General features: G+C 40.9%; 1 protein-coding gene across 1 annotated transcript in view; it reads right to left on the reverse strand.

The window, feature by feature from the left end:
• Ube3d (ubiquitin protein ligase E3D) overlaps nt 1–20,261 on the reverse strand; it is a 134,270-nt gene that overhangs the window by 74,214 nt on the left and 39,795 nt on the right. Inside the window, exon 8 of the mRNA XM_051140471.1 lies at nt 20,062–20,225. Coding sequence (XP_050996428.1) covers nt 20,062–20,225 — 164 coding nt within the window. The remainder of the gene's footprint in view (nt 1–20,061; nt 20,226–20,261) is intronic.

Raw genomic sequence — 20,261 nt, forward strand, 5'->3', positions numbered from 1 at the left:
TTATCTGATGCTGGATTGCAGGTACCCTGAAGCTGGCTCAACACTGCAAACAGCTGACAGTTGCTGTGGGGCAGGAATCTGGAAATGTAGCTGGGTGAGTCTGCTTTTACAGCTCTCCTTAGATTGCAGTCACAACTTCTTCAGAGGCTCCATGCATCGAGAGGCTCTATGTGGCTAATAGCTCTACTTCCAAGATGGTGAACCTAGCCCTTGGTTCCTCACGGGGCTCTCTGTGGCTGGATTGTCCTCATGCTGCCAGGTGAGTAACTACAGAGAAAGTAATCCAGGACACAGTACAGGGGACCCACTGTGACTTTATATAGGACTATTGTCAGAAATCATTGTCACTGGCTTTGCTCTCCGTGTGAGAAGTCACTAACTCCATTCGCACTTAAGCGCAAAAGGAATTAAGCTTCATCTCTTCAAGGGAGCAATGTCAGGGAATATGTGAACATATTTTAAAACTATGCTACACTTCCAAGAAATTGAATGACACCAAGAAGATAGTATTATGATTTTTAAAATTATATTTAACTGAACATGGTGGTGCATGCCTTCAATACCAGCACTCAGGAGGCAGAGGCAAGAGGATCTTTGTGAGTTCAAGGCCAGCCTTGTCTACGAAGCAAATTCCCGGACAGCTAGGGATATACAGTGAGACCCTATCTCACAAACAAAACTATATACACACACACACACACACACATATACATACACACACATATATAAGTGTGTGTGTGTGTGTGTGTGTGTGTGTGTGTGTGTGTGTGTGTGTGTTCATATGGCCACAATAAATGTATGGCAGCCAGAGGACATGTGGGCCCTGGGGATGACACTCAGGTGGTCAAGTCTTGGTGGCAGGCAACTTCACCATCTTCACCATCTGACTGGTCCCCAGATTCATCCTAATCTCTTTGAAGTCCCCCCCACTGATGCAGGCACCATGCTTATTTCATAAGTATCTAGCACTGAAACATTAATACACCAAATTAGGGGAAAGTCAAGTGGTGCTTTATAGCAATTCTGTGAGTCACGCAGCAATTTTTTAGAAGCATCTAAATAGATCGGTGGCTAGCTAGCTGCTACAAAATGAATTAAACTATAAAATGAAAAACGGATGACTCCCAAGCCATGCTTCTCTATTTAAGATTCTCCTCCCACAAATTTTGGCTAAGGAAGACCTCATATAAAATGATGGAAAAACGGGATAAATTTTACTGAAAGAGGGACTGACTATTTTTGAAAATTAAAAAAAAAAAAAAAAAGAACAAAGTAAGGATAATGATCCTGAACTAGTTAAAATTTGCCTTCTAAATGGGCTGGTGAGGGGAGCCTGCTCTCCTCAGAGCATTTACTAAATTCTCAACTTTTTGTGTTTTCCCTTAAGGTTTTCATTCTGGATCTACGTATGTACAAACCTGCCAGGTATACAGCCTCGGGAGGCAGAAATGTCAGGAACGATCAATACAGCTGTAGTGAGTAAGAGGACAAGCCACGTTCGCACCGACCAGTGTCACACACAGTACATAACACATCGACAGAAAAGGAAGCTCTACATGCAAGGAAACAGCTGCAAGCCAACTTAATAGTTTCCTTTGCTTCAACTGCCCTGCGTATAAACATGCAGAGAACCTATAATATAGTCTACAGTATCCGCAAGGCATGACCCCAAGGTAAAAGAGGTGGGCGCTTAGGTTGGTCCACTCTTGGAAAGACCTAAGTGTGCTTTAGAGAAGAGAAGAGAAAGCAGAGAAACTGCATTTTCAAACTGAACTGTGAGCTAGCGGCAGAGGAGAGGTTTGGGATGGCTAGTTTCCACTCCACCCTTTGCTCTCCTCTAGGACATGCCACCCAGCTAAGTGTGTGCGCTTGGCAAGTGGATCCAGGAGCTGCAGTTTCACACAGGACAGTCTGTCTTCTATCCACAACCCGGCACACGAGGCAGAGTTCAACACAGGAAGCTAAGGAGGGATGCTGCTTCACACTCAGGGTTAGAAGCCACTCCAGACATTGCTTCTGTCTGCACTGCCTTAGCAAGAGCGGTCTCTGTAAGTGGGTTCCTTTGCATGTAGTCACCAGGTACACGATGGCTTATGTAACTCGAGATAGGTCAGTCCCTTTGCCAAGCTTCATGATCTATGAAAGCAACATGTGAACAGATGTATCCACTGAGTGTACCCAGCAGACTGGATTAGTTAAATGCATGAATAAACAAGTGGACCCAGAACCCTGGCTCTGTGTCTAGTAGAAAAGGGTGTGTGTGTGTGTGTGTGTGTGTGTGTGTGTGTGTGTGTGTGTGTGTGTGTGTAATAATTACATGGTCACACAGGATTCATAAGCCAAACACACTACACATCTTTCATACCAATTCACTGAATTTCAGAATATTAAGACAACTGTAACTGTGCATTTCTATACACAAGTCAACAAAGGCACAATTTATTGATTGCACAACTATCATATGAATCAATGACTGCATATTAAACAATATTTTACAAAGACAATTCCACCTAGTATGATTTGGTTATAACATCTCTTTCTTCTTTTCTCATACACACAGAATTTTGTCTTGTTTTGTTTTGTTTTTTGAGACAGGATTTCTCTGCGTACGCTTGGCTGTCCTGGACTCACTTTTGTACAGCAGGCTGGCCTGGAACTCAACAGTGATCCACCTGCCTCTGCCTCCCTGAGTGCTGGGATTACAGGTGTGCGTCACCACACCTGGCCACGTACAGAATTATTAGCATCATCTGAAATACATTCAGGGATATATGCTAAAATTCCTCCATCATTTTATCTTTGCAACGCTGCCTACCCTCCACTTCCTGCTCCAATAATCTCTCACCTCACAGGACTCTCATGAAGTGCTGCCATCTCTGTGAAGCTTTTCTTAATTCAAATGAAAGAGAAGCGCCTTGCTTGTCTATCATGGTATACGATATGTATCAGTTTCCAAGATAAGATAATAGACTCCAGAAACAATGCTGTCTTAATTGTATTTTTATCTTCCCCACCTCTGACCAGTGACCTGCACACACAGGGGCTCCACGTGAGTTTTCTATCACTCTGAATCCGAGGCTAAGCGTTACATTCATTAACTCCTCACACCAAGTGAAATCCAAGCCTTCAGCCTAAGAGTCAAGTCCAGTTTGAAATCAGGTATGGAGATTCCTCCGGAGCACCTTTTATTGTACAAGATTGTTTTAGCTATTCTGGGTTTTTTGTTTTTCCATATGAATTTCAGAATTGAACTTTCAATGTCTTTAAAAAATTGTGTAGGTGTTTTGATAGGGATTGCATTGAATCTGTAGATTGCTTTTGGTAGGATGGCCATTTTTACTATGTTAATTCTCCCGATCCATGACCAAGGAAGATCATGCCATCTTCTCAGGTCATCTTCAATCCCTTTCTTCAGAGTTTTGAAATTTTTTTCATACAAGTCCTTCACTTGCTTAGGTAGGGTAACTCCTAGATATTTTATATTGCTTGTGGCTAATGTGAAGGGTGTGGTTTTCCTAATTTCTTCCTCTGCAAGCTTGTCATTTGTGTATAGGAAGGCTACAGACTTTTTTGAGTTAATTTTGTATCCAGCCAATTTGCTGAAGGTGTTTATCAGCTGTAGGAGTTCTCTGGTGGAATTTTGAGGGTCACTTATGTACACTATCATATCATCTGCAAATAGGGATAATTTGACTTCCTCCTTTCCCATTTGGATCCCCTTGATCTCCTTATGTGGTCTTATTGCTCTGGCTAGAACTTCGAGTACTATATTGAAGAGATATGGAGAGAGTGGGCAGCCTTGCCTTGTTCCCGATTTTAGAGGAATTTCCTTGAGTATCTCACCATTTACTTTGATTTTGGCTATTGGCTTGCTGTATATAGCCTTTATTATGTTGAGAAAAGTGCCTTGTATCCCCGATCTCTCTAAAACTTTAAACATGAATGGGTGTTGAATTTTATCAAATGCTTTCTCTGCATCCAAGGAGATGATCATGTGGTTTTTTATTTTCAGTTTGTTTATATGATGGATTACATTGATAGATTTCCGTATATTAAACCATCCCTTGCTGGTGGGAATGCAAACTAGTACAGCCACTTTGGAAATCTATCTGGTGCTATCTCAGAAAAATGGGAATAGGGCTTCCTCAAGACCCAGCTATTCCACTCCTTGGAATATACCCAGAAGATGCTCCAGCACACAAGAAAATTTGCTCAATCATGTTCATAGCAGCCTTATTCATAATAGCCAGAACATGGAAACAGCCTAAGTGTCCCTCAGTAGAAGAGTGGATAAAGAAACTGTGGTACATATACACTATGGAATACTACTCAGCTATTAAAAACAAGGAATTCCCAAAATTTGTGGATAAATGGATTGAGCTAGAAATGATCATAATGAGTGAGTTAACCCAGAAGCAGAAAGAATCAAATGGTATATACTCACTTATATCTGCATACTAGCCCAAGGGGCATGTCCCACGAAAGCCTTCACTTACCAGGAAACTGGGACAGAGGGGAAGGCATCCTATTGGGATTCTAAATGAGAGACGCATGGGAGAATAGCAAAATAAAAGGATACAGAGGGTCCTAGAAACCTACAAGTAGAACAATATGATAGGCAGATTTGGGCCCAGGGGTCTCACTCAAACGAAGGCACCAGCCAAGGACAATACAGGAGGTAAACTTTAAACCCCTTCCCAGATCTAGCCAATGGTCAGAATATTCTCCACAGTTGAGTGGAGAGTGTGATATGACTTTCTCACGTACTCTGGTGCCTCACATTTGACCATGTCCCCTGGAGGGGGAGACCTGGTGGCACTCAGAGGAAGGACAGCAGGTAGCCAAGAAGAGACTTGATACCCTATGAGAATATATAGGGGGAGGTAATCCCCCTCAGGAACAGTCATAGGGGAGGGGAATAATGGGAAAATGGGGGCGGGGAGGAATGGGAGGATACAGGGATGGGATAAACATTGAGATGTAACAAGAATAAATTAATAAAAAAAAAAAAGAGTCAAGTCCAACAAAATAAAGAACGTGGGGTAAAACTCTTTAAACATGCTTGTAAGTTTCCCATAACCATGGAATTAACAGCTAATTACTGAACATTGTAAATCTGTCCCCAAAGGAAATAAATGAAAGCTGAGGCTGTAGACTGTCACTTGGCCTGCCAATAGCTGTACACATACGTAAACCAGGGACCACATTTCAGGCTGTTTCTTTCACACTTATTCCAAATGCACAGTATTATGGTCTTCTATAACATCTCAGTGCCTCGGGTGCTTCGGGTTAGCTCAGTAACAAATGCCCTAACCACCGCCTCCAGCCACAGGTGGGACAGTCATTCCTATCACTGTGTTACACTCCAAAGTGCCACAATCTCCATACAGATAGCATCATTAAACTTAAGAAGCCAGTTTCTGCATTGACAGTATCAAGCCCCATGGCAATCCTTCCCATTTAGGACAGCAATGTTCTAGTTTCATTGTGCTCGTTTCCAGCATCCCTGCTGAGTTATATGTAAAATGAACTTATAACTTAAGTATATTTATAACCATCCGAGGAGCGGTTTTGCTAAGATCAGGGCATTTCTAATTAGGAACAGCCTCCACCCCCCTGTAAAATTTTGTATTATTGCAGTAGCTTTTAAATCATTTTATCAAAGACATTAAAGATACATGGTAAATTAAAACAATCTTAAGGGTTATATAGAGACTCAGAAATGACTGGAAAGGGGTGAAGTAGGTACTACGTAGTTATTAAAACTTAATCTGAAGAAGCCCAGAGAAAGGAAACCAAGAGAAAAGAAAATTCAACAAAGTTGGAAGGAAAAACATTTGCTAAGAAGAGCCAGTAGGCGAGGAAAGTGGAGGAAAGGGATAGATGTGAAGACGGTTTCAAGCTGTTCATAGGACCTTGGATGTAGCAATAACACTGGCTCAATAGACTAAGACAGGTTTGTGAGTAGCCAATTAGGACTGTTTGCAACTAACAGGGAATGGACGGAAAGGGATGCTGAAACGAGGCTCAAAACCGACAGCCAAGACTAGGTGTCACTAGGCAGCTGGAAGGAGCAGGTAGTTGGAACAGGCGTGCTGATGAGATCAGTCTGCAGAGAACAAAAGCGGCTGGGATTATACACTTATTTCCAGCACTATCCCGCTTCCCCGTCAGTGATGTCAGAACAGTCAGTAAACACCAAAAAAAAAAAAAAAAAAAAAAAACCAGGTATGGAGCTGGACACAGTGGCATGGTGGCCCTCGCCTAGCCTGCACCAAGGAACCTGGGGTAGGAGAATCAGGAGTTTGAAGCCAGCCTCAGCTCCATAGCAAGATCCTGTCTCAAAATGAAAAAAATAAATTCAGGATTTTCAACAGACCGTTTTTTAAAAAAATTCATTTGTTTGTTTAATACACACACACACACACACACACACACACACACACACACACCACACACAGACACACACACACAGTATTCTGCCTGCAAGCCAGAAGAAGGCACCAGATCTCATTAGAGATGGTTGTGAGCCATCATATGGTTGGTGGGAATTGAACTTAGGACCTCTGGAAGAACAACTAGTGCTCTTAACCTCTAAGCCATCTCTCCAGCACATATAAACCTGTTAAGTCTTAAGTCTACCATAGTTCAGTTGCCTGTAACATTAAATTCTACATAGCACTTTTCCCACACTGAGATGCTAGGGAGATTCAGTAATATGGTTTACTTAAAACTCTAGCACAAATCCCATGCATATTAAAAGCTTGATCTATGAAAATTAGTATTAGGCAATTAAAACTACAATATTTATTCTTAAAGGACTTATACAAGAAGAAGGTCGGGGATGGTGGACAGATGGCTCAGTGGCTGAGCACATACTATTCTTGGCCAGGAGCCAAACTCAGCTTCTCGCACTCAGGCTGGGCATTTCACAACCATCTGTAACTTCTGCTCCAGGGCATGTGATGTTCTTCTTGGGCCTCTGCAGCCACTCATATGCACATACCTACACATAGACACTCACACACATAATTAAAAATAAATGTTAAAAAATTAAAAATATAAGTATGGCTGAAAATCTAGCATGTCTATAGAACACTTATTTGAACCTAGAGACACTTCTATTAAGAAAACTCCACCATGTCTGAGTAACTTTCAAAGGTAACTTGCCAGCCTCGTATATAATAAACTATCAGCTGTGCTTTCTAATTGCCCTTTGGCCTTATTGATCTAGAAACAATCACTGTGATAAAATTAGCAAGGTTAAGCTACTTTGCCAGCAAGGGCATCCTTATTTTATGTGTATAAAAGGAGAAAAAAACATATGGAAATAGCAGATGCCAAAGAAACAAAGTTAAAAAAAGAACACCCCATATGATCTAAAATAATTTTCTACATATTTCCTTTTATATAATTGCCAAAGGTATAAGGAAAAGTTTATTAGGCATGGACCACTGTAAATATTTTTATAGACTGGCTAATGAAGACCTTATACCTATAGGAGCACCCACAACACAAAGCACCAACTTCCATGTGGATCTTTTATAGAATTATCACAAAGTTGCTACAGAGGCTGTCTGAAAAGGAAAACAGAGGCACACGAGCCACTACAGACCCTTAGCAAAGAATAGAGAGAGCGGCTCAGAAGTTGCAGTACTCCATTCTGGTTGGAGGAGACAGTCTAAGAAAGACACAGAAGAAAACTGTTGTAGAAGACCTCAAAGGCCAATTCAAAGACCTAGAGATGTGAGGTGGGCAAAGGGGAAGAGTATTGAGATAATTTTGTCAGGGAGGGACTGCAGATATAGCCTGGATGAGAGCTCCAACAGGCTTGAGGGATAGATAGATGCAAATAAATACCACAGAGACCCTAATGAAGAACAAAAATGCCCATTATTTTATACCATCAATATACAATAGAGAGCTCAGTGAGTAACGGCACTTGCTGCCGAGCCTCACCATCTGAGTTTGATCCCCAAGACCCACATGGTGGAAGGAGGGAATCAACTCCTTCAAACCATCCTTCAACCTCCAAACATACATCATGACATGTGCACACTTACACACACACTAAACAAATAAACTATACACAAACACACACACACACACACACACACACACACACACACACACACACACACACACACAGAATTTTAAGAGTGGCAAATACATGATATGACTGGTGGAACCGTGAAGAGAAAAAGCAAGTGTCAAGAAAACTATGCAGACGCAATAGACAGGATGCACAACTACTCAGATGGACTAAAGTGGGAAACAATTAAAGGTTAAATTTGGTTTTGAGCCCAGGCAAAGAAGATAATCCAAGAAGCCACTTCTAGAGATACAAGGAAAAAGAAACATATGTCACCGGGAGTGCTAATGAGTTTCCTCTACCTTTCGCACACAGAATATGAGAAGTGGGTGGGATCTGGAGCAGAGACAGCGAGATGGGAATACAAGCAAAGAACCTAAGTCACAGGAAGGGATGCAGTGTGAACTCAAATGGTTTTACTCAGGAGTGTGTGTGTGTGCATGTGTGTGTGTGTGTGTGTAAAACTGTGAGTGTGGGACACGTGTGCACGTAGCTACACATGCACATTCATGTGTCTGTGTGTGCATGTCAGAGGTTGATGTTGGGTAGTGTCTTTTCTCTATCACTGTCCACCCTTTTGTTTTTTGATGTAAGGTCTCTGACTGAACCGAGGCTCATTGCCTTGGCTTACACTGGATCCAGCTTGATGGATCCAGCTGATTCTCACTCCACCCCTTCAGCACTGGGGTTATAGGCATACGTCACTGTACCTCACTTTTTATATGGGTGGCTTCTGGGGATCTGAACTCTTCCTCATGCTCTCTCATGACTATGCCATCTCCCTAGTTCTGGAACTAGAGTTTTTGTCACAAAACAGAAGTCGGCAAAGATGCGAGGGAGAGCATTCCTGGGCTTTAGGAAAGAGTGAAAATGGCATGAAAAAGACTTAAGAAGAAGAAAGGGAAGGGGTCAGAAGGCAGAGGGAAACCAGAACACAGAGGCAAGCTCCCAGAAGAAATGTATGAATGTGCTGAATTCTAAGGACTGAGAACAGTGGTTTTGTTTACTGGGTGTCCACTGGTCTCTGAGTCAGTCCATTCAGTAAGTGGCAAGGATGATCTTAATCAGAACAAAAGGCCAGAGATTTGACTTCAATTTTAATTGAGACAAGACGAAAATTTAAAACTTTTGTGTGTTTAAAAATATTATAAAATTTAAAAGTGAATTGCAGGGTACAAACAGTTAATATTCACAACCAGATAATAGATACATATATATTAATTATATGTTTTATATATAATTATACAATAATATATAATGTATATTATACAGCATAATATTCACAACCAGATAAAAGGTTAATACCCATGAATATAAGAATTTCTCTCTCATATACACAGATATCAGCATAAGTAAGCAAAGGACTATAGCAGGCTGTTCACAGAAGAAACTCAAAAGTTTAATAAACATAATTGAAGATGCTCAGAGAAAGAATCACCCTAAAAATGCAACTCTATCAGAGTGGCTATAATTAGTAACCTTGCTATATGCTTCATTGGAACAGGTGAGGGGGTGAAAGTGTCAGGAGGAACAGGCCCTAGAAGAACAATTTACCATTGAAATTATGACTTCTTCCAATCTCTTACCAACGGGACCTGAGCTTCTTCAATGGCTAATTCCAGACTCCAGAGTTTGTTGTGGTATTAGCAATTAGGGTGTGTTCAAAATTACAAGTATGAGACACATCAAAAGGACACATGAGCCAGTGGCACACAAAGTGCCAATACTGCTGAACTGGTGTTGAGGAAGGTACCATGGTAACAGAAGATGAGAATACACAGGAAACTGAAGATGGGCGAGAGGTTCACAAAACAACCTGTTCCATCGTAGTCACTCTTATGTACGTCTAAAGTACTTACCACAAAGAGGTTACTTACTTAAAACTTTGTTACATCAATATGCCCTAAAGTAACCAGTCTACTTTTTCCTATTGACTTTATTATTTTATGTAGATGAGTTTTTGCCTATATGTATGTCTGTGCACCACGTGCATACCCGGTGCCCATGGAGACCAGAAGACAGCATCAAATCCCCTGGAACTATAGTTGTGAATGTGAGCCACCATCTGGGTGCTAGAAACTGAACTCCATCCTCTAGAGGTACAGACAGCGCTCTTAACCATACAGCTGGCTCTCTAGCCCCTCCACTCACTTTAAAGAAAGACTTTCAGAGGTGTGAAAAGAGGTAATGCACAAAGGTTGCACCTCAGAAAAATTAATGCCCAAGAAAAATTGTAAATATCAAAATCACAAACTATCTACATTATGGATTATAATACGTCAGTTAGAAATAAAATTACATGTATTGAAAAGACATAGCGCTGTGTGGAAAAATAAACTTCAAAAGAATATTACGGTGTAGTTGGCTAGGGAGATGGCTCAATTGGTCAAGTGCCTATTGCATTAGCCTGAGGACCTGAGTTCAAATCCCCAACAACCTTGTGCACACCCAGATGAGCTACAGCATGTTTGCAGCCCCAGAATTGGAAGTGAGAGAGTAGGGGAGAGGGAGATGGATACCTGGGGCTTGCTGGCCAGCCAGTTAGCCAACTGGTGAGCTACAAGTTCAATGAGAGACTTTATCTCAAAAAAGCAAGGTAGAAGGTAATTGAGGAGGCTACCTGACAGCATCTGCTGGCACACACACAGACACATAGACACATAAACACACACACAGACACACACACATACTGAAAAAAATATTATGGTCTATAGTCTTTATATTGACAAAGAAAAAGGAATAGAAAACATGAATCATCTCCAGATTCACTTCAGGAGCATGCATTACCGTGAGTACATTCAGCTGTCAGGAAACAAATCAACCTATTTACTGTGGTTATTCACATAGAGGGACAACAGTGGCAATGGGAATGAGTCTCTTCCTATGACTCCTATGACATTATTTCTCCAGAAGGTCCCTGAAGAATTAGAGATGGCTGGTTGGTTTGTAGCCAGGGAGACAGTGTTTCTCCAAAGGTCAGGTTCTGGTTGGGGCTACACACAGAGCTACAGGGCATGTCCCTCAGAGGCAGTGATACACATTGGAGTCTTTTGGGTCTAAAGTGCCACTTTGGTCCCTAAAAGGGGCACTTGCCTCCAGAGGGAACACTATAACATTAATGTACAGGATTAATCAGGGGAACACCACTGGGGGCGTGGTGTGTGGTGGCACACGCCTTTAATCCCAGAACTCCGGAGGCAGAGGCAGGCAGATCTCTCTGAGTTCGAAGCCAGCCTGGTCTACAGAACAAGTTCCAGAACAGCCAAGGCTACACAGAGAAACTCTCTCTCAAAAAATAAAAATTAAAATTAAAGGGAACATCAACAACCAAATGTCCAACTTATTGGGCTTCCAACAGAGATGACTACACTTTTGCAGGGGTGGAGGCTCTCACAGTAGTCTTGATGAAAATAAAATCCCCACATGCTATGGAAAGCAGAAACCACAGGTCAGCTTTTCAACCCTAATATACAAGATGAAGATCACCAACCAGGAACATTCCAGGTGTTTTTTTTATGACAAAGCCAAAATAACACATTGGAGGGCCCTATGGATTCCACAGCCTTTCCTTTATAGCCATTACAGCATAGGTGACAAACTCATTTCTTTATGAAACATGATTTCTAAACCCACAGAAAACGAAGACAATTTAACTGGAAGTGTGCAGTTGAATGACTGCTAAAACCCCATTAAACACCGGAATTTAATATATTTTCAAAAAAGATCACTTCCCATCAACAATCTGTGGTGTTTTTAAAAGTAATAATTGGGAAACTGCAGACATCTAATTAAAGGCTTCCTCCTAAGCCCCAGCTAAGTTTCAGCAGGAGTTTAGGAGCAGCAATTCCTTTCCAACTCCTAACATTCATTAGTAACAGGATACCCTGCAATGACACAAGACGTTAACCCCAATAAACCCTACACTGTGCTCTCTGAGTTTGTCCTTGGTGGGTGGGTAGGAAACAGTAAAGGAACAACCTCATGTGCACACTGCCCTTCCTTCCTTACACACAGAGGTTGTGATCTACTTCCCCCACAGTGCACCTTTCTTAAGAAAGTGAGAATCTCTAGACGCAATGTCCACTCCTATTATATGTCGCGATCTTACTTCTGGTCTGTTTCCTAGTGATTTCAAATTATTCATGGGGCATGTAGGGATTCCAAGTGAACCAAGCCGTAGCTTAGGCTATTGTACATGCAGGGTCTAAAGAGGGATTTCCCTAATCACAAATGAAAAATGTGAAGAACGCGTTTAATAGCGAGGAATTGCCTCTATATGGGAAAGTGTGTGTGAAAATGCACGAATAGCAGACAAATGTGTGGAAGTGATTCTAAGGAAGCTTTCATATTTTCCATATCAGTACCGGAGCACTTCACTGAACTGTTAGATTAATTTCCATTCAATGGTTTCCTGCTCTAGGAAGTAAAGACACTGGACTTCACAAATAAATAAAGCTGTGTTGGTTATCATTAAGCTCTGATCTGAAATATTAAATATAAACATTTAGCCCAGAAGTTACGACTACTAGAGTAACACACTAGAATATACACATATGTGCTGGATGGAAGACAACAAATGGAACATTTGGGGGAGCAAAGAGAGTGCTGACACCAACCTTCTAAGTTACTAGAGGAGCTTTTCTCAAATAAAATATACATTTATAGCCCATTCTTACATCTCCAAAATTTCACGGTGAAAGAAGAGGTAGTGAAAGAAAGAAGTACTCAGTTTGGAACCCTAATCTTGGCTTCCAGTGACAAGTTAAACTTATATCTGGTCCCAAGTTTCCTCCTATGTGAAATATAAGAAGTTTGACTTTGCTCTACTCTACAAGGTCAATGTATCCTGGAATATACTGGCAACGTTCTTATAGTTTCTACATGAGCGTGGAAGTAGACACTTCCTAGAGATGGTTTGATATAACTTTCTTTATGACCCTGGGCATCTACAGCATGATATACACACAGCATTCAAATCAGCTAACACGAAATAGCTTACGGGGTTATATAGTTATAGAATAATAGGCCTTTGAGTAGTCTGTTGGATATAAAATTAAGGCAGTTTGTTCTTTGTTGTTGCTGTTGCTTTTGTTTTTAAGATAGGGTTTCTCTGTGTAGGTTTGGCTGTCCTGAAGCTCACTCTGTAGACCAGGCTGGCCTTGAACTCACAGAGATCCACCTGCCTCTGCCTCCCCAGTGCTGGGACTAAATGTGTGCACTACCAGCATCCAGCCTTGTTCTATCTTTCTTATCAGTCAAAAGACCACTGAGCCCAAACCACTCAGCATATCTCCACAGTATTTGAGGCAATGCTGGTCTTTGACATCTCAGTGCACAGAATTAAAAAAAAAAAAAAACAAAACAAAAAAAAAAAAACAAGCACAGTTGAAAGTAACTTTGCTAACATGACACTACCAGAATATGCATCAACATGAAGGCAAAACAGATGAACTGGACATGGCCAAATTTAAACATTTTTTTGTTCATCAAAAGATACAAGGGTGCTAATGAATGGGAGAAAAAAAAGCCTTCAAGTTATGAGGGTTGAACAGGTGAGTCCCTGAAGGTGTCATACAAATGACCAAAGCACATGAGCTGATTCTCAATGTCACTATGCTGCCTAGGTTTTGTCAACTCAACACAAACTAATCACCTGGGAATAGGGAACCTCAGTTGCAAAAATGCCCCAACCAGATTGGCCTGTTGGAAAGTCTACTGGGTAATATGATCAATGTGTGAGAGACCAGCTCACTATGGGTGGTACCAGGCCAGGTCTTAGGTTGTGTGAGAAAGCAGGCTGAGCCAGCCATGGGAAGCAAGCCAATAAACAGTCCCTCCATGGTTTCTGCTTCAGTACTTGCCTCTAGGCTCTTGTCCTGAGCCTCCCTAGATGAGGGATTATTAATTGTAAAAGGAAACAAATCTTTTCTTCCTCAGGTTGCTTTGTGTCATGGTTTTATCATAGCAACAGCAATGAGACTTTGGAGAACCACTAATCAGATAATGCTCATCAAAACTGCAACGAGATCTCTCCTCATATCATGTGGTGAGAATTTCTGATTTCTTTTTAAAAAATATAGAAATGTTATGGGAATATGTTTTTGTTTGAATCCCAAGTGTAGGATATGGGGTTGCTTCAGATGGTCCACAGTGGCTGGCTGTGCTTTGCCTCGTGCTCTAGCAGGGGCATGATTTTGCCAGCTGCAGATAGCTTCTGCAAGTGTGTGACATTTAGAATTCTGGGGACCCTTGAGAAGGTATATACATGCTGAGGCCCTGACTGGATGGCAGTGGCTGCTACTCTCTCCTCCTGCTCCTTATGTTGTTCCTGCTGATGCTGCTACTGGGTTCTGGGTGCTGTCGTTGCGGTTTGTCAAGGTTTATCAAGTCGTTGTATGCAAAGTGCCAAGAAGAAAAAAAAATGACATCTTGAGGACAAAGATCAAACGTGTCCCAGGGAACTCTATGCCCCTAATCAGCAGGAAGTAGTCTAAGGACAACCATGCCTCCTTTCCCTTCTATCCTTCCTTCTCTGCTACCTAGTGCTGGTGGGTTGGAAGGGTGGAGTAAGGGTGGAGAATGGAGGAACAGAGTAAGGAACCCAAACATTATCTACAATATCTTTTAGGATGGCTAATATCAAAGTAACTCCTCCTAAAGCCATACCCACACCCAAATAAAAACATAAAAACAACTAAACCTAAAGGAGAGAAAGGAAAAAAAAAAGCAACAGACAAAAACAAACAAACAAACAAACAGAAAAGTCCAAAGGGGGGTTGGGGGGCAGCAAGGCACTCGCTTGTGCAGTGCTGGTGGATCTGTAAACTGCAAGGGGAAACAGCATAGAGAACACTCAAAAGCAGACCAGCCAAGGGACCCCGCAACCGTATTTCTTGGCCATTTTCCTTAAGGAAAAAGGAGAGCATGGCAACAGTAAAAATTTGGTTATATTTCATCATTTACTCTCTTTAACAAAGTTAGCCTATGATAGTACAAGGATTTTGGTTCATGTCGTAGTAGAATTGATTTCTCTGCTGATCTAAATACAATTTCAAGAAAACTGCAGGCTATCCCACACAAAAGGAGAAGGGAGAAGTAGCCTGACTTCAAGAGACATTTTCAAGCAGGCTCTTATCTTTGGTATTTTAAGATTCAGGACTACAAAATTATTTGTTGTGAGCGTCTCTTCTCAATATCACAGGATGTTCAAGAGAATTCCTTAACAATTTACTAGATGCCATAAGCCTTCAAACTGTAAGAACCAATACTGTGTCCAGACACTGCCAAACATCTCCTACAGACAAAATTACTATCAGTCCAGAGAGTGTGAAGCCATGGGTGGTTAGACGAAATGATAAGATCAAACTGTAAAGGTTAGAAGATCATAGTAACAACAACAACAACAACAAAAAAAAAAAAAAAAAAAAAAAAGAAAAGAAAAGAAAAGAAAAAAGTTAGATCATATTAACAGCAACAAAAAAAAAAGAAAAACAAAAGAAAAAAGTTAGATCATATTAACAACAACAACAAAAAAAAAAAAAAAAAAGAAAAGAAAAAAGTTAGACCATATGCACCAACTTTTTAACTTTGGACATAAGCTCTGATAAGCAACACAAAGCACGAAATACTTTATTCTGCCAGGATAAATCATGGGCAGGTAGGAACAAACAAACAAAACAATAAAACAATTAGCAACAGCATACAAAAAAATTGGTGCTCACCCATATATGACAATGCTGGTTACAGCACGGAGAGAAGGCATGAAAAAGTGTTCTTCAAAATGATGAACACTGTTGCTAGAAAGAACGAACATTCTAAAAATATTACATGCCAGTTTTTTTTTTCTTTTTGTGAGTGCTCAAGGAAATAAAACCACAGTTACATTTGCTGTTTTCCTCTTTTAGACTACCATCTGGCCATCCACACTTTCACTAGGAAAAAAAAACCTCTAGCCAATGGGACTAAAATAGTTAAGGCACCACCCCATGTGTCATGAATATGCCAGAGGGTTCATTATGCCCCCAAAGGGACTAATGTCCTTAAAAGACCAAAAATGTAATTCACTCAGAGCATGTTACCCAACTCATAAGATTCCTGTCTGCCTTCAGGGACCCAGGGTCCCAAAGGGGAAAGAAAGGCAATAATAATGATTTTATACAGCTAGGCATGGTGGCCCATGCCTGTAATCCCAGCACTCCAGGAGGCACAGGCAGGTGGATCATTATGAGTTCAAGGCCAGCCTGGTCTACAAAGCGAGTCCAGGGCAGTCAAGGCTACACAGAGAAACCCTGTCTCGAAAACAAAAAAACAAACATTATTTTATACAACAGATGAAGTAATGAATCAAAGTCATTTATTAGACACATACACACACACACACAGAGAGAGAGAGAGAGAGAGAGAGAGAGAGAGAGAGAGAGAGAGATGGGGGAGGGAGCTAACATGGAAAGCAAAAAATAGAGAAAACAAGAAGGTTTAAGGATAATTATTAGTCTCAGAGATTAAGAGGCTATTGGGTTTGGCATGACAAAATTTTGGTACAAGTTCCCATTCCATACACTGATATGAAATCTTAGATAACCAAAGAGAATGTCCTGATGAATTTTCAGGGTTGTTGAGATTTCCCAGTGAGTAAGGGGACTTGCTGCTAAGCTTGAGGACCTGAGTGCAAAGCCAACGACATATGGAGGGAGAGAACTGAGTCATGTAGGTTGTCTCCTTATCTCTACTCACATGCTGTTGCAAGTACACACACACACATACACACACACACACACACCCCACATGCACACACATACACATACATGCACATACACTCATTACATTTTTAAAAAGATGTTTACTTTTTTTCAAATTGACAGAATAGGTGTAAAATATTTTCAGATATTAAGGAATTGAGTAAAGTACAAATTTGGAAGTACCAAAGAAAGTATAATTTATAAAGCCATTGATTTCTCACACCTATATTCCTAATACTTTGAGAGTCTGAGGCAGGAGGATCATCAAGAATTGAAGGCCAGTCTGGACTCCACCATGAGTTTCAGACCAGCCTCAGTATCAGATTGTGATCCTGTCTCAAAAATACAAAAACAAAAACAAAACACCAGGGGCTGGAGATGTGGCTCAGAGGTTAACAGCACCCGCTGTTCTTGCTGTGGACCTAAATTCTGTACCCAGCATGTGCAGGGCTTCTCATAAATATCTTTAACTCCAGTCCCAGTGAACTTGACGCCCTTTCTGGCCTCCTCAGACACACAACAAACACAGTACATCTATATGTAAACACTTATACACATAAAGAAAAATAAAATTTAAAAATTAAGAAAGGAAAAATAAAAGAATATATCTTATTAAGTAAAAACCATGGAATACTGAACAAAAAACAAGCTGCAAAAATATAGAGTATAATATTTGTGAACATTTACAAAACACAGCAAAACATTCTAATTTCTGTAGAAATACACACATATATTAATGTTTCTAATGCATAAGAGAAAGAGGCAAGCTGAAGTGGCAGACGTTCGCAGGATAGGTGAAGAAATGTGGTCATTATCATCAGAGTTACAGCAGTGTTCGACACAGCGAGAAGATAACAAGGAGAGCCACAAACGCCCTGTGTCACTTAAGAGCATGAGTGTTAGTTAAGTCAAGGCAGGGGCAGGAAAAGGAAATTAGCCTAACTATGTGCACTAGAAATTTAAGGCTATCCATATAAACCATCTTGAAATGGGTATTTTTTTTTTTTTAACTTTCAAATAATCAGAAGACAGTAATGACGCAGAAGGCAACTTACCAAAAGATAGTGGGCTATGTCCAAAGAAATATAGGAATAACCACAATAAAGTGTATGATTAAATCCACCACTGACACAGGGAGAGCTGGGCTAAGGAGATGGCTCACTGGGTAAATGTGCTTGTCTCACAAGCTTCAGGACATGAGTTTGGTGCTGGAACTCATGTGGAAACAAATGGGTATAGTGCACATGTCTGGAATCCCAGCATGCCTTTGAGGAGATGGGAGTTGGAGAGAAGAGAATCATCAGGCAGTTCCCTGGCCAGCACAGCAACATAAAGAGAGAGCTTTCCCCAGAGCAAAGGGAAACTACTACACACAAACAAACAAAACACTTGCCAGAACGCTGCCCTCTGACCTGCACACCATGGCACCAATGACCCCACACTCATTCACATACACTTGCACAGTAAAAACAAACAAAACAAAAACATAACATAAAATAAAAACAGAGATGCGTTCACTCATTGAAGCTTTGACACATGCAGCTACATGCCATTTCCAAAGCCTACACTAATGAAACACACCCTTAAGATAAAATTACACAGCACAGGGGGAAATAAAGAAACTTAATTTAAAAATAATAGGTTGATACGTTTTTAAAGCAAACACAGCAGTATCAATATGAATCCAACTAGTGACGATATGAAACCATCAATGGAAAAGAAACAAATCTCCTATTGATGAAGTATGCAACCAGGCAAATGGCCATGCCACAAGCACACATTTCACCATATACTTTCAAATTACAAAATGCAAAACTTGACATTAGAACCACAAATGGTGATTTTTATAATATTACTGCATGAGATTTAAAACACCTTTCTCAAGTCTATGTTTCAGATAAGTAAAAAACATGAATAAAAGTGCTTTTAATAAGTGATTACATAAATCTAAATATATAATAGTACATGCACACATCAACCCAGAACAAAAACAAGGAGCAGCTCAAAAACCGACCAGAGCCCCAAGGCGTAAAACACGGAAGCACATCCTTGGCCATGCCTGAATACTATATAAGGACACTCAATGGAACCCTTGAAGTTTAGATGGCTTCATGTGGCAAAAATCTACGTCAGTCCTGATAAAGGTAGGGAAATGGGCAAGGCAGAAAACTCCAGGTCAGAGTATAAATTTGCCCTGTCTTTCTGTAAAACAGTTTGAGATTAGCCACGCAAAAGTGAATGCAAACAGGGACCAAATACGCAACATTCCTTTTACTCGTGGAGAAAAACATGGCTTTCATAGTTTATATATATTCAAATTTCGAGGTATTGAAATGTTTTATGACTTGTGCTTCTTGAATAATAATAATAACAACAACAACAACAACAACAACAACAACAACAATAATAATATAAAAAGTACTGATTTTAAAAACCTGTCTTATTTATTGAGAAAAAAAAATCTGGTATCTTTGTATTCCTAGCCCACATTTGACCAAACTCATCGGAGAGCAGGGGACAGTATAACTTTCCAACTTTCCAACTAGAATACTTGCTGTCTCCTGCTCTGCAGAACTTATTCATCAGACACAGCCTAGTGCTTCACTTCCTCCAAGTTTCCTTAACTGAGGAACCTTCTTGCTTTTCAGTACAGAACTGCAACCGCCAAGGTGCCATTTACCTCGTGCGCTTCCACTTTTCTCTACTTAATCTGCTACATCCTAGACTCCATCTTTAAAACTGGGGTCAAAATAGCACCTGCTCCACAAAGGCTGATTTAGCCTTAAGTTAGCTGGGTGCTCAAGTAGGCTCAGATGTACACTGGGCACACAGAGGGCCGCAGAAATCTTTTAATGTTTTCATTGTTTTGTTTCTTGTCTGCTTCCACATGTTACAAAGGCAAACTCATAGGCAGGGGCTGTTCACTCTCTGCTTTCTCCTGAAAGCCTGCAACAAGCTTTAGGCAGTCCCCACAGTTGCTGATGCTTGACTTAGCACCGCAGCCATATGTGCAGAGAGCTGAGATTATAATAAAAAAGGCGAATTATTTTCAGGAAAGGCAAGCTCCCTGTATCATCTGTTATAACTCAATCTGCTGCTTGCAAAGCCCGATATTTAGCAGTGTGACTCCTAGCAGCGTCAAGCAGCATTTATCTCACTGATTTCTTACTGCCTTCGTGGAGACCACAGCTGAGGTGCAACATGGGACAGGAAAAGCAAAAGCACACTTACGCTTCACCCCTGCTTTTGATGCAGGGCTGGTACAGGACTTTGACAGCGTTCCAGGCAGAGTCGGAGTCAGCTTCCGGTGTATCGTCCAACAGTGGGAACTTCCTGACACACCTGGAACTTCTCAGAGGTTCAATCACCAAACTGTCTGAGTTTAAAATCCAGAGCTAAAGTATGGGAAGAGAAACCCACAGAGGAGAACG

Source organism: Acomys russatus, chromosome 32 (genome assembly GCF_903995435.1).
Source record: "Acomys russatus chromosome 32, mAcoRus1.1, whole genome shotgun sequence".
NCBI lineage: Eukaryota > Metazoa > Chordata > Mammalia > Rodentia > Muridae > Acomys > Acomys russatus.